Here is a 14,148-nt window from a genome sequence, read left to right as displayed (position 1 = left end):
TTTCTGTGGTTAAGGGGGAGTATTTCTGTGGTTAAAGGGGGTATTTCTGTGGTTAAAGGGGGGCATTTTTCTATTGTTAAAGGGGAGTATTTTTGTGGTTGGGGGGTATTTCTGTGGTTATAGGGGGGGATTTTTGTGGTTAAAGGGGGGTATTTCTGTGGTTAAAGGGGGGTATTTCTATTGTTAAAGGGGGGTATTTCTGTGGTTAAAGGGGGGTATTTTTGTGGTTATAGGGGGGTATTTCTGTGGTTAAAGGGGGGTATTTCTATTGTTAAAGGGGGGTATTTCTGTGGTTAAAGGGGGGTATTTTTGTGGTTATAGGGGGGTATTTCTGTGGTTAAAGGGGGGTATTTCTATTGTTAAGGGGGGGTATTTCTGTGGTTAAAGGGGGGTATTTCTGTGGTTATAGGGGGGTATTTCTGTGGTTAAAGGGGGTATTTCTGTGGTTAAAGGGGGGTATTTCTGTGGTTATAGAGGGGTATTTCTGTGGTTAAAGGGGATATTTCTGTGGTTAAAGGGGGTATTTCTATTGTTAAAGGGGGGGGGGGTATTTCTGTGGTTAAAGGGGGTATTTCTATTGTTAAAGGGGGGGTATTTCTGTGGTTAAAGGGGGGTATTTCTGTGGTTATAGGGGGGTATTTCTGTGGTTAAAGGGGGGCATTTTTCTATTGTTAAAGGGGGGTATTTCTGTGGTTGGGGGGGTATTTCTGTGGTTATAGGGGGGGATTTTTGTGGTTAAAGGGGGGTATTTCTATTGTTAAAGGGGGGTATTTCTGTGGTTAAAGGGGGGTATTTCTATTGTTAAAGGGGGTTATTTCTGTGGTTAAAGGGGGGTATTTCTGTGGTTATAGGGGGGTATTTCTGTGGTTAAAGAGGGGTATTTCTGTGGTTAAAGAGGGGTATTTCTGTGGTTATAGGGGGGTATTTCTGTGGTTAAAGGGGGGTATTTCTATTGTTAAGGGGGGGGGGGGTATTTCTGTGGTTAAAGGGGGGTATTTCTGTGGTTAAAGGGGGGTATTTCTGTGGTTAAAGGGGGTATTTCTATTGTTAAAGGGGGGGTATTTCTGTGGTTAAAGGGGGTATTTCTGTGGTTAAAGGGGGGGTATTTCTGTGGTTAAAGGGGGGTATTTCTGTGGTTAAAGGGGGGGTATTTCTATGGTTAAAGGGGGGGTATTTCTGTGGTTAAAGGGGGGTATTTCTGTGGTTAAAGGGGGGGTATTTCTATGGTTAAAGGGGGGGGGGGGTATTTCTGTGGTTAAAGGGGGGGGGTATTTCTGTGGTTAAAGGGGGGTATTTCTGTGGTTAAAGGGGGTATTTCTATGGTTAAGGGGGGGGGGTATTTCTGTGGTTAAAGGGGGGTATTTCTGTGGTTAAAGGGGGTATTTCTATGGTTAAAGGGGGTATTTCTGTGGTTAAAGGGGGTATTTCTATGGTTAGGGGGGGGGGTATTTCTGTGGTTAAAGGGGGTATTTCTATGGTTAAGGGGGGGGGTATTTCTGTGGTTAAAGGGGGGTATTTCTGTGGTTAAAGGGGGTATTTCTGTGGTTAAAGGGGGTATTTCTGTGGTTAAAGGGGGGTATTTCTGTGGTTAAAGGGGGTATTTCTGTGGTTAAAGGGGGGTTTATTCTTTTGGAGCTCTTTAAAGGTGATAATGTCGTTCTCTCAACAAAAACACGTCTGAAGATGTTTTAGATCATTCATCTTTTGAGTAATCTAGTGATCTCTCCTGGGCCCGATGTGAACCCTCTTTACAACATTTACCATGTTCACACACACACACACACACACACACACACACACACACACACACACACACATTTACACACATTTCTCCATACATATACAAACGTGTGATACAAAACCACACAATACAGCTTCACAAACCTGGGTCGATGTGACGCTGGTTGTAATGTACACTCTGAAGAGGGAGGTTGTAGTTTGTTTTTTGATTTGTTGCCTCTCCACAGATCTGATGTGTAACTCAGCTGGTATCCATGGACAGAGGTACATTTAATGCCCTACTGTGCAACATTCCAGGCAAAGTAATAAGATCTCCATGGAGACAAATAAGGACAAACCTTCCAGCAGAAAAGTGACATAGTGCCCCTTTTTTTCACTGTTCCTTTTAAGGTTCTAGTTGTGTAATGACTCGCACGTGTGGCTCACTAATATCGACTCTACCTTTATTACTAATCCGTCCCATTGTGTCCACACTGAGAGTCTTTAATTAGTCAGAACCACATTTCCCATGAGCCTTTGGGGGAAAAATCTCAGAGATTTACTGGAAGAATCATAAAACTATAAAACAGACGATACCAGGAAACAGTGAGACCGAACCTACACTTAACCCTTTCATTACGGCTCGAATCTACACGTGCAGACGCCTGAGTCACGCGTGTTACGCCCCCTGCCTCATAAAAGTGGAATCACACACTTCACATGATTAAATGTGTGGTTTTAGAGCGCCCCCTGCCTCATAAAGGTGGAATCACACACTTCACATGATTAAATGTGTGGTTTTAGAGCGCCCCCTGCCTCATAAAGGTGGAATCACACACTTCACATGATTAAATGTGTGGTTTTAGAGCGCCCCCTGCCTCATAAAGGTGGAATCACACACTTCACATGATTAAATGTGTGGTTTTAGATCAAATTTGGAGATCAACTGTAGAGAAAAACATTCACTGAATGTTACTGCCTTTACAAGAATGTTCTACAGAACGGCACAAGGACGCCCCGATACTGATACTGATATATGCCTCCATCTGATACCGATACTGATATATGCCCCCATCTGATACCGATACTGATATATGCCCCCATCTGATACCGATACTGATATATGCCCCCATCTGATACCGATACTGATATATGCCCCCATCTGATACCGATACTGATATATGTCCCATCTGATACGATACTGAAATATGCCCCATCTGATACCAATACTGATATATGCCCCCATCTGATACCGATACTGATGTATGCCCCCATCTGATACCGATACTGATGTATGCCCCATCTGATACCAATACTGATATATGCCCCCATTGATACTGATATCTGATTCCATGCGATACTGGTACAGATATCTGATTCCATGTGATACTGATATCTGATACCACGCGATAATGATACTGATGTATGAGTCTTCTCGTCCTCCAAATGTTCAGACGACGTCCTGGTTAAATCTGTCACTGGACAAATCGTTGTAGGAGTGAAGACATTTGGCTGCTCGTCCGAGTTGTTTCTTCAGTTCTGGTCAGATTGTTTCTTCAGTTCTGGTCAGATTGTTTCTTCAGTGCTGGTCAGATTGTTTCTTCAGTTCTGGTCAGATTGTTTCTTCAGTTCTGGTCAGATTGTTTCTTCAGTTCTGGTCAGATTGTTTCTTCAGTTCTGGTCAGATTGTTTCTTCAGTGCTGGTCAGATTGTTTCTTCAGTGCTGGTCAGATTGTTTCTTCAGTTCTGGTCAGATTGTTTCTTCAGTGCTGGTCAGATTGTTTCTTCAGTGCTGGTCAGATTGTTTCTTCAGTTCTGGTCAGATTGTTTCTTCAGTGCTGGTCAGATTGTTTCTTCAGTTCTGGTCAGATTGTTTCTTCAGTTCTGGTCAGATTGTTTCTTCAGTGCTGGTCAGATTGTTTCTTCAGTTCTGGTCAGATTGTTTCTTCAGTTCTGGTCAGATTGTTTCTTCAGTTCTGGTCAGATTGTTTCTTCAGTTCTGGTCAGATTGTTTCTTCAGTGCTGGTCAGATTGTTTCTTCAGTTCTGGTCAGATTGTTTCTTCAGTGCTGGTCAGATTGTTTCTTCAGTTCTGGTCAGATTGTTTCTTCAGTTCTGGTCAGATTGTTTCTTCAGTGCTGGTCAGATTGTTTCTTCAGTGCTGGTCAGATTGTTTCTTCAGTTCTGGTCAGATTGTTTCTTCAGTGCTGGTCAGATTGTTTCTTCAGTTCTGGTCAGATTGTTTCTTCAGTGCTGGTCAGATTGTTTCTTCAGTTCTGGTCAGATTGTTTCTTCAGTGCTGGTCAGATTGTTTCTTCAGTGCTGGTCAGATTGTTTCTTCAGTTCTGGTCAGATTGTTTCTTCAGTTCTGCCTTAAATCTATCTGAGGGGAGGGGCTAACTACACTGAAACTGTAAACGGCTTTTGTTTCCAAGTTGATAGGTTCACAACCTATATTAGAGTTCAAAAGAGAAGAGAAGACAAGAGAGATTATTTTGTCTCAATATTGAGGAGAAAGAGCGGAGAGGCAAAAAACCCCAGTTACAAACCACCACCCTCTCTCTCACACACACCCTTGCTTTTTATTCCACGGTTTTGTACCAGCCAGTAAAATATCACTATTTTACCCGGTAACGGGACTCCGCATCCGTCCCTCTTATCACAGTTTTGTACCAGCCAGTAAAATATCACTATTTTACCCGGTAACGGGACTCCGTATCCGTCCCTAGTACTACTACTACTAGACGACCCTGTTCAGCCCTGAACGACCCTGTGATTGTTCTCAGTTAAACTGATGTAATAATTTGCTGCTCGTTGTTTTAATTTGCAAAACTGTTGATGCAAATGAAGATCAGAAACTCTCTTCACTAAAACATAGTTTTTATGATTATGTTTAAAATATTAACATATTGCCTTGTCTGTTTTTTTTTTGTTTTTTTTCATTTTGGTGAAGTTTATAGTTTTACTTCGTCGACTGCAGCTCAAACCTGGAACAGTCTGAGGAAGAGACTGGACTTTAATTTAAACTCTGACTGTTCTGTTTATCTACATGTGACTGAAAGGGTTTATTCTGCCTCTTCTCTTTTAATGTTCATTTTATAATGATAATTTCTGATTATTTATGTTTTTAATTGTTATATTATGATTTTAATGTCGTTCTTATTCTGTAAAACACTTTGAATTAGTTTGTGTATAAACTGTGCAGTACAGATAAACTTCCTGGTTGGACGCAGCAGCAGATATGACACAGACGTCATTCCCAAACTGTTACCGAGCAACCATCATGTAAACAATGTCCACAACTTATAAATTACACAACATTTATGATTAGACTAATACAAATGGATAACACCTTTATTTAGTTAAATAAAGGACTGACGCTGAATATTTAGCACAGTTGTGTTTTGTTTCATTCTCACATGTTTAACACACAAACCTGCAGGTTTAGGCTGCAAACACTCAAACTGAAAACACTGTTCCACCTTGTGATGTCATCATGTGGTGATACAGGAAGTGCTCCACTGTGTTTTTAAACTCAACCTTCACTAGAATCATTTGGGTCATTTCAGTCCTGGAGTTGTCTCTTATCTCGACTGAACTAAAGGTAAAAGGAGGAGTTAACATGAAAACTACCACTTGATGACATCACAAGGTGGAACAGAGTGTTTTGAGCTTTGGAGATGTTACAGACTAATAATAAAGTGACTCAAACATGTGTGAATGAAACAAAACACAGCTCCAGTGTGATTTTGAGGAGGTCACATTAGAACATGACTAAAACATCTCAAGAGTCAGCTTTGTGTGATATTGAACTTTTAAAATAAGTAAACGCTGTTTCAGCCTCGGTTGTGTCTGGTGTCATCAGTGTCAGCAGAAAGTTAAAGTGATTGTATCAAAACTGAGAAAACTAGATCAGTGCATCAAACTTTTCTATCTCCACCAGGGTCTTAGGTTTCAGGGAGTCCTAAGCTCAATTTGTCTGTGTCAAAAGTTGTACTCAGGTAATAGTAAACTGTAAAGTAATACTGGATACTCACATAAAAGTACAAAGTAGGGCTTAAAACAAAACTCAAGTAAAGGTATGGTGTCAGAACACTATTAAAAAGGTTTACCTTTGTAATAATTCCCCAAACTTTCACAGGAGCCGTTCAAATGTCCTTCCGCTGCCTCGGGGGACTGGCCCCTTGCTCCGGTATAAACAACATTAACAAACTGGAACCTTCAGATCAGTAGGATTTAAACCATCTGAGGGCCACCAATGCCCACGTGGGTAACAACAGTGACACCTGGAGGGGCGTGAAGAACGTCCTCCCTGATCTGAACCCGAGCGGTGTTCTGTTATTGTTCTTCTGAGTTGGTCACAGTTTGTACATAACAAACACCATGTTTGAGCACGTGGCACCAGGACACTCCAGGTCAGAGGTCGATGATCGACTTTGTCGTTGTGTCATCTGACCTCCGGCCGTGTGTCTTGGACACTCGGGTGAAGAGAGGGGTGGAGCACCACATGGTCGTGAGTTGGATCCACTGGCGGAGGAGGAAGGACAGACCTGGCAGGTCCAAGTGATACTTGAGGGTCTGTTGGAACGTCTGGTGGAGCCCTCTGTCAGGGAGGTCTTCACCTCCGAGAGAGCTTCTCACAGATCCCGGTGGAGGACTCCGAGTGGGCCACGTTCCCCACCTCTATTGTTGATGCGGTTATGGTTGTGAGGTCTGCGGTGCTTATCACAGCGGCAACCCACAAAACCAGTGGTGGACACTGGAAGTGAGGGATGCAGTCAGGCTGAAAAAGGAGTCGTATCGAAACTTGTTGGATTGTGGGACTCCTGAGGCAGACGAGTACTGGTGGGCCAAGCGGAGGAGTCCGGGGAGGCCATGGAGGAGGACTAGTGGACGGCCTCAGAGATTCTGACAAACCGTCCAACACCTCAGGAGGAGGAAGGAGTGCTTCATCAACACTGTTTACAGCTCGAGCAGAGAGCTGCTGACCTCGACTGGGGACGTCAGACGATCAGAGATACTTTACATTGCTTTATTCATTAATGTTTGACAGAAGAAAAGATCTGATATGACTGAACATTTAAACTGTCAGAGACGTGAGCTCCGATTGTGTGAATTGTCTCTGCATTTTTGGGGAAATCTGTAATTTCACTTTTGTTTGGTTTATTTCATTGAACAAAGTAAGTAGTAAGTAACTACATGACTCACCTCTGAGCTCTTAATTATTACTTATTTTACTTGAGAACAGTGTACTAGTATTACTCAAGTAGAAGTACAAAGTAGAGGTCCAAGAAATGACTAGTAAAAGTAAAAAAGTATTTGGGAAAAGTACTATTCAAGTAAGAGTAACTTAAAGAGTAACTGTCTGTAACATCTGATTTATAATTTGAAATGAATGTAACAAAACATGAAATAAGTCACAAAAATGATCCAAACTAAATCACATCTGAAGCACAAATGTTCAGATCATTTCATTTTGTTAAAGCTCCAGACACTTTAGACTCACAGAGAAGAGGAACTGCACTTTTACTACAGTAACACGACTAGTACTTCAGAGGAACTGCACTTTTACTACAGTAACATGACTGGTACTTCAGAGGAACTGCACTTTTACTACAGTAACACGACTGGTACTTCAGAGGAACTGCACTTTTACTACAGTAACACGACTGGTACTTCAGTACAAGTATTACTTGAGTAGGAGTAAAAGTATGCTGCTAGAAAAGTACATCTTCTTATGCTAGCTGCTACGGGGTGGGCTCAGAGCTAAAGCTACCGTTAGCATTAGCACTGTCACCAGATTTAACAGCAAATATTCATTTAACCTCACGTCCCGGCGCTGACTGACTGTTTATGTGGTTTCACTTCAGCCAAGACCTGTTCTCCTCATTTGGTGATTTTAATGAGAAAGTGTTGAGTCGCCAGTGAAGGGAACGAAAGAAAAATCTCTAGTTTGACATTAATCGAGACATTTTTACAGCTTTTGTAACTTTTATTGTCCCATCTTTTATTTTTATTTTTTTGCCACTGAAAACTGGTTAAAGGTGCACTCTGTAACTTTTCAGGTATGCTTACGGCACCTGCTTTTCTCCATGGAGATGATTTGTTTTGCCTAAAATGTTCCACAGTATGACATTAAACTTGCAAGATGGACAGTTGAATGCCACACTGTGGAACATTCCAGGCAATGCAATAACATCATCATTATTCTGTAAAATCTGCTTTTTGGAGCTTCCATCGTATAACTCCCTCCAGGTTTGAATAATCTAGTGATCTCTATTCTAACACTGTGTGGTTTGCAGTGCGCGCCTACATCACAGATCCTCAAACAACAATAAATAAACAAAATCATGAACCAAAACAAAACACTACTACTTCACAAACCTGATGTGCTGTGGTTTCAGTAACTCAGAGCATCAAAAACAAAAGTGAAACTTATTAAACATGTTAATATGTTGTTTTCTGTGACTATATCATTTTCAAAACAATAAAAAAAAACATGGTGATGTAAATATATGTTACTGTTAAAATAATAATCTTTAAAACATATAATACTAGTATTACTAGTAGGGTTAGGCTCAGGCTCATCTGATCAGGGTTGACAGTTCAGTTTTTCTTTCGTTCAGCCCAAAATCTGAAGAGCAGCCATTTAATTTTGTGACTTATTTCATGTTTTGTCACATTCACCAAAATCATAAATCAGATGTTATGTCCCGACAGTTACTCTTTAAGTTACTCTTTACTTTTCCCAAATACTTTTTACTCTTCCCTGAGTAAATTCTTGGACCACTACTTTGTATTTCTATTTGAAGTAATGTTACTCTTACTTCAGTACAGTTTTTTGGATACTCTTTCACTTCTCCAGTTTAACCAACAACATTTTTATTTTACAATCCCCAAAGAGAAATTTCCTAGATTACACAAGGATTCCCAAAAGTTCCAAAGCGATCCAAACTTTTTCCTCATGTTCCTAATCAAATTTTTATTCTTTTTTTTCGACAGTGCTGGAGCGAGTGAGCAGTAGCCGCTTCGATTGAGCAATGGACGTGCACACAGCGCCAACTTCTACACAATGATTATTTCAATGGAAAATGTTGTAACTCTTTGGATTTCTCTTCATTCAATGGTCTCTTAAATCCAAGAACCATGTGGCCCCCGGACCTTTGTCCACCCGACGCCCAGCTGACCCTACCTGCTTTTGGGACCGTTTTTGAGGATTCTCCGCTCTCTTCTGGAGACTTCTACCAACCATCTGGAGCTCTGGATATGTGTCGATTCCCAAAAACCTCACTATCATTGGAACGTGAGCTAAACTCTTTGCTAACCTTTAAAACGAGTTATTCAGAAAAGACTAAAACGGACTTTGCTATTGCAGTTAATGGTACTCCTAGTTTGGACTGTTCACTTCACAGTGTCACTGCGCCAATTTCAACTTTTAATTTGCCGATTTCAAATGAGAAAACTTTGCCCCAATTCACAATAAAACAAGAACCAGCGGATGATATTTTTCAATGTAAAACTGAGCCTTTCCACGTGAATCCGTACACCCACTGCGGTAATACGAACAGTCCAAACTCGATGCACTCGCCTGTGTCTCAAAGTCTGGACAGTGTATTGGAATACCAGTGTCATTGGATGGACTGTAGTACCGCCTACAGCAGCCAGGAGGAGCTGGTGAGGCACATAGAGAAAGTGCACATAGACCAGAGGAAGGGGGAGGAGTTTACGTGTTTCTGGGCGGGATGCGTTCGGCGACACAAACCGTTCAACGCGCGTTATAAACTTCTGATCCACATGAGGGTGCACTCCGGAGAGAAGCCCAACAAGTGCATGGTGAGTCCTGCTCTACGTTGTTAAAGGTGCACCGGGAATGTTCCACAGTACAGCATTAAATGTGGCATTGATTTAATAGGCTCTGTGCACAACAGCTGCACAGAGGGAGGGTCAGAGGGAGGGTCTGCACAGAGGGTCAGAGGGAGGGTCTGCACAGAGGGAGGGTCAGAGGGAGGGTCTGCACAGAGGGTCAGAGGGAAGGTCTGCACAGAGGGAGGGTCAGAGGGAGGGTCTGCACAGAGGGAGGGTCTGCACAGAGGGTCAGAGGGAGGGTCTGTACAGAGGGAGGGTCTGCACAGAGGGTCAGAGGGAGGGTCTGTACAGAGGGAGGGTCAGAGGAGGGTCTGCACAGAGGGAGGGTCTGCACAGAGGGTCAGAGGGAGGGTCTGTACAGAGGGAGGGTCTGCACAGAGGGTCAGAGGGAGGGTCTGTACAGAGGGAGGGTCAGAGGAGGGTCTGCACAGAGGGAGGGTCTGCACAGAGGGTCAGAGAGGGTCTGCACAGAGGGAGGGTCTGCACAGAGGGAGGGTCAGAGGGAGGGTCTGCACAGAGGGTCAGAGAGGGTCTGCACAGAGGGTCTGCACAGAGGGAGGGTCAGAGGGAGGGTCTGCACAGAGGGTCAGAGGGATGGTCCGTGCGGCTGCTGAAATGTAATGTTCAAGATGTTGGGTCGGGGTCGGGGGTCAGACAGTGGACAGGGAGCTGCAGGTGGGTCAGGGGGTTAGGGGTCAGAGGTCAGGGGGTTAGGGGTCAGAGGTCAGGGGGTTAGGGTCAGACAGAGGACAGGGAGCTGCAGGTGGGTCAGGGGGTTAGGGGTCAGAGGTCAGGGGGTTAGGGTCAGACAGTGGACAGGGAGCTGCAGGTGGATGTCACTGACATCTGTGGAGAAATGTGGGGAAACCAGAGAAAACAAAGGGACATCTGTGTGTGCCAGTGCTAATGCTAATGCTAACTTTTATTAAAACAAAATTACATTTGTGCTAAAGACGACACGATGATTTTTAGGTGTAGATTATTTCAATTTGTGGTGTTATTTAAATATTTATTAGGCTCTGAAATTAGCATTAGCATTAGCACTGACACACAAAGACATCTGTTTGTAAACACAGAAGTGTTTAACATCCACCCACAGCTCCCTGTCCACTGTTAGACCCCTGACCCCTGACCCCTGACCACTGACCCAGAAAGTCAGAAAGTCTCATAATGTTTGACTTTTATTCACATAAAGCCGTTGTTACTTTAAGGATGAAAAACACATTTGGATCCATTTTTTCTTTTCTTTTGCTGGTTTCAGTCCCTGGTATCGGTCGATTTTGGGGAGTGGTTGATACTTAAAGTATAAGAATCGGTATCAATTCAATTCATTCTATTTTTGTAACGCCCAAAATCACACCAACAGTTGTCTTGAAGGTCGTTCATGTTTTGGTTGATGGGGGAAACCGGAGTACCCGGAGGAAACCCATCCAGACACGAGGAGAAACATGAAAAACTCCACACAGAAAGGCCTGGGCGACCCGGGGATCAACCAAACCTTCTGCTGTGAGACATGAGCCACTCAGCCACCGTGCTGCCTACACTATCAGAACTGAAAGAGCTGGATTGGTGTGTCCCAAGTTTCCCAGCATTCTTTGCAGTATCTGCATTAAAAGCAGATGGAGCCATTAGAGACGCACATTAATAATTCATAAAATATGGAGCTTTTGAAAATAAATATGAAATGAAAACAAAAGGACGACATTTTAAGACCATGAGCTCCATTATCAGACGCCACGTGGGGACGCGCTCTGCAAACATGTTTTGAAATGATTTTGGAGACAGTTTAACTTTTTTTTCATCTTATGTGACTTAACACAGTGCTTATCTAAAGTTTATATCTAAAGTTTATAGCTGGAGCTTTTCCTCGTTGTTTTGGGGTTTGGATAAAAACGTAGTGTTCAATCGCAAAACCAATACATACTGATATTCTGCAGTGACGTCACACTGGGGGGGTCTACATGTATGTCTATGGTAGAATGTTCAGTGCACACATTTGCAAATACCGACAAAAGGTTTTAAAATTTCAACATGTTCAGGAGCCTGTGGTCAGTCCAAGCTCATGGTCCTGTTTACGAGTTTGATTTTACAGAGTAAATTGTAGCTTGTGACTGTAATGTTATTACAGAGAGACTTGTTTAACAGCACAGATCACCTGCTGAAGTTCAGATAAGTCAGATATTTATGGTCAGATTGTGTTAAACTCAGATTAAAGTCAAAGTTCTGTAAAGCACTTTGAATTACTTTGTGTACGAATTGTGCTATAAAAATAAACTTGCCTTTTCTTGCCTAAGTTGAGTAACAGTTTCAGACAGAGCAGTGCTTCTAGTTACATTCTGCCACCAGTTTGTCTCAAGTTACTGCTTTGTATCATTAAAGAGGGGGTACTTCACCTCTATGGGGTATTAAATATTATCACATCACAAATTTACTTCCTCTCTTCTTTATTTGTTGGGACCATGTACAAATTCATTAATCTCACAAAAGAAAAGATGATTTGTACCAGATTAAGCTGCTGCTACTGCTACACCTGGACAAGTGCAGGTCTTGGACAGGTGCAGGTCCTGGACAGGTGCAGGTCCTGGACAGGTGAAGACACATTAAAATACAAATTTCATTACAATGACATTATAACAGTGTGAGTTATAAGTTAACAGTTCATCATCAAAAATCAATTTTGTGCAGGTTTTTACAGAGAAATAGAACAAATGAACCAGACTGACATGGACACATTTGATTATCTAATATGTACTTTTTCACATTTCTAATAAAATGATTCAAATCTACAGTTTCAGAGTCTGGGGCTGATTCTCTGATGGTTTGAAAAGAAAAGTCTGAGCAAAGGCCAAGGATCTGTTTGGACCTGAGCAGTTTGAGTTCACAGAGACAAGAGGATCTGGAGTTTGTTCAGAAGAAAGTTTAATAATAATGTTAATAATGTTTTCAGTGCAGGTGGCTGCTTTATTCATAATTTTGAATACATTTCTTAGATTTGAATACGCAATTAAATTGTCGAAACTGAACATTTTATATTTATTTAGGATATGACAGTGTTTTTTATCGAGTGCTTTTTCTACCTGATCATAGATGGATCTGAGAGGTTTGGGTCAGGGTCAGAGTTTGAGCCTCTCTCCTCGGCCTGAGCAGGACACACAGTGGGTCATGTGTGGGGTCATCATGGCATTGAAATATGTGAGAGCGCCCTCTACTGTCAGGCTGTTCCTCATGTGTCTTAGGGAAGAGATGTTGTATCTGAGTTGTGTACTTTTTCTTTGTCTCTATTACAGTATTTATTTTTACTCCGTTAACAAAGATGCTGGGCATGTCTTTAATTCTGTTAGTTTTGGTAAAATAAGTTTTATAAATACAGTTTTATTAATGTTTAGTGTCTGACATGAAAATTGGAGCCAATGACCAATTTTGTCCATAAAGACAATGTGGTCACTTGCTGCAGATCCCCCCATGTGTGTAGATGACATCATCATCTGTGTACATGATGACGTCGACATCTTTGCACACGTCTGGGAGGTTATTGATATAAATGCTGAACAACAGGGGCCCCAGAATTGACCCTTGTGGGGCCCCTGTTGTACAAGGCTGCAGAAATCACCATGTTTCCTTCTGAAATATAAATCTGTCAACTGGACCAGTTGTTGTAGGAGTGAAGACGTTTAACGACAGATTTAAACTTTGTCGACGACTGGGGGATTACACAGACATGTTTCCTTTTATTGTTTTGAAAGTGAGATATTTGCCAAACACAATGCTCTAAAACATTTAATTAGTTTTGAGTTTGTTTTTGACACTCTGAGTCCCTCATCTCTCTATACTCTCTGTGCTAAGTCCCTCCCCCTTCAGAGCACCATCACAACACATTCAGCTGCATTCCACTAATGAAACTACTGCACATCACACCAGGTTTGTCACGTCATAGTGTACAGTTTTGTATCATGTTTTTGTATATTTATGGAGAGTTGTTGTGTGGAGCATGGGTGATGAAGGCCTGTGGGCGGAGTCTCGTACAGGCTTGTACAGCTAACCATAAGCAGCTTTCAAATAGGGCCACTGGGTTACTCAAACATGGATGACATCTTAAACCTCTTCAGGCGTGTTTTTGATGAGGGAACATTATAACATGCTTTAATTTTTATCCAAACGCTCTGAACAGCTCTTACCCGTTCACTTGGCTCTGTCTCGGGCTTTCTTAATAGATTCCTTATGAGACGGTGCTGCTAATTCAAATTAATAAGACAAACTAAAACACTGGACGATCATTAGTCAAACCTGAATTACATTATGACAGACCATGACCTCACTGTGGAAATATAAAGTAAATACAGAGACTGAATGGGCCTCTGTTTTGAACCGTGTGTTTCTGTAGCAGCAGTTTGTGGAGATCAGACCATAAACACAACAAACAGCTCATTTAAATATGTTTTTACTGGATCATTTATTTCACTGTCAACAAAATGAACTGCAAGAAGAGACAGAGTAATGAACAGATTCTGCGTATTTAGAGTTTTATAAATATTGTGCAATGACCGACCGTGGATGCTCATTTAGT

General features: G+C 42.0%; 1 protein-coding gene across 1 annotated transcript in view; it reads left to right on the top strand.

Moving 5' to 3' along the window:
* Positions 1-14,148, top strand: part of LOC117385449 (zinc finger protein GLIS1) — a 53,940-nt gene that overhangs the window by 11,197 nt on the left and 28,595 nt on the right. The window contains exon 2 of the mRNA XM_033982738.2: positions 8,721-9,551. Within this exon, the coding sequence (XP_033838629.2) occupies positions 8,865-9,551 (687 nt within the window). The 5' untranslated portion in view covers positions 8,721-8,864. The remainder of the gene's footprint in view (positions 1-8,720; positions 9,552-14,148) is intronic.

The sequence above is a fragment of the Periophthalmus magnuspinnatus genome, chromosome 17 (genome assembly GCF_009829125.3).
Source record: "Periophthalmus magnuspinnatus isolate fPerMag1 chromosome 17, fPerMag1.2.pri, whole genome shotgun sequence".
In the NCBI taxonomy this organism is placed as follows: domain Eukaryota; kingdom Metazoa; phylum Chordata; class Actinopteri; order Gobiiformes; family Gobiidae; genus Periophthalmus; species Periophthalmus magnuspinnatus.
Note: the sequence above shows the minus strand (reverse complement) of the source record. Positions and strands in the feature narration are given on the sequence as shown.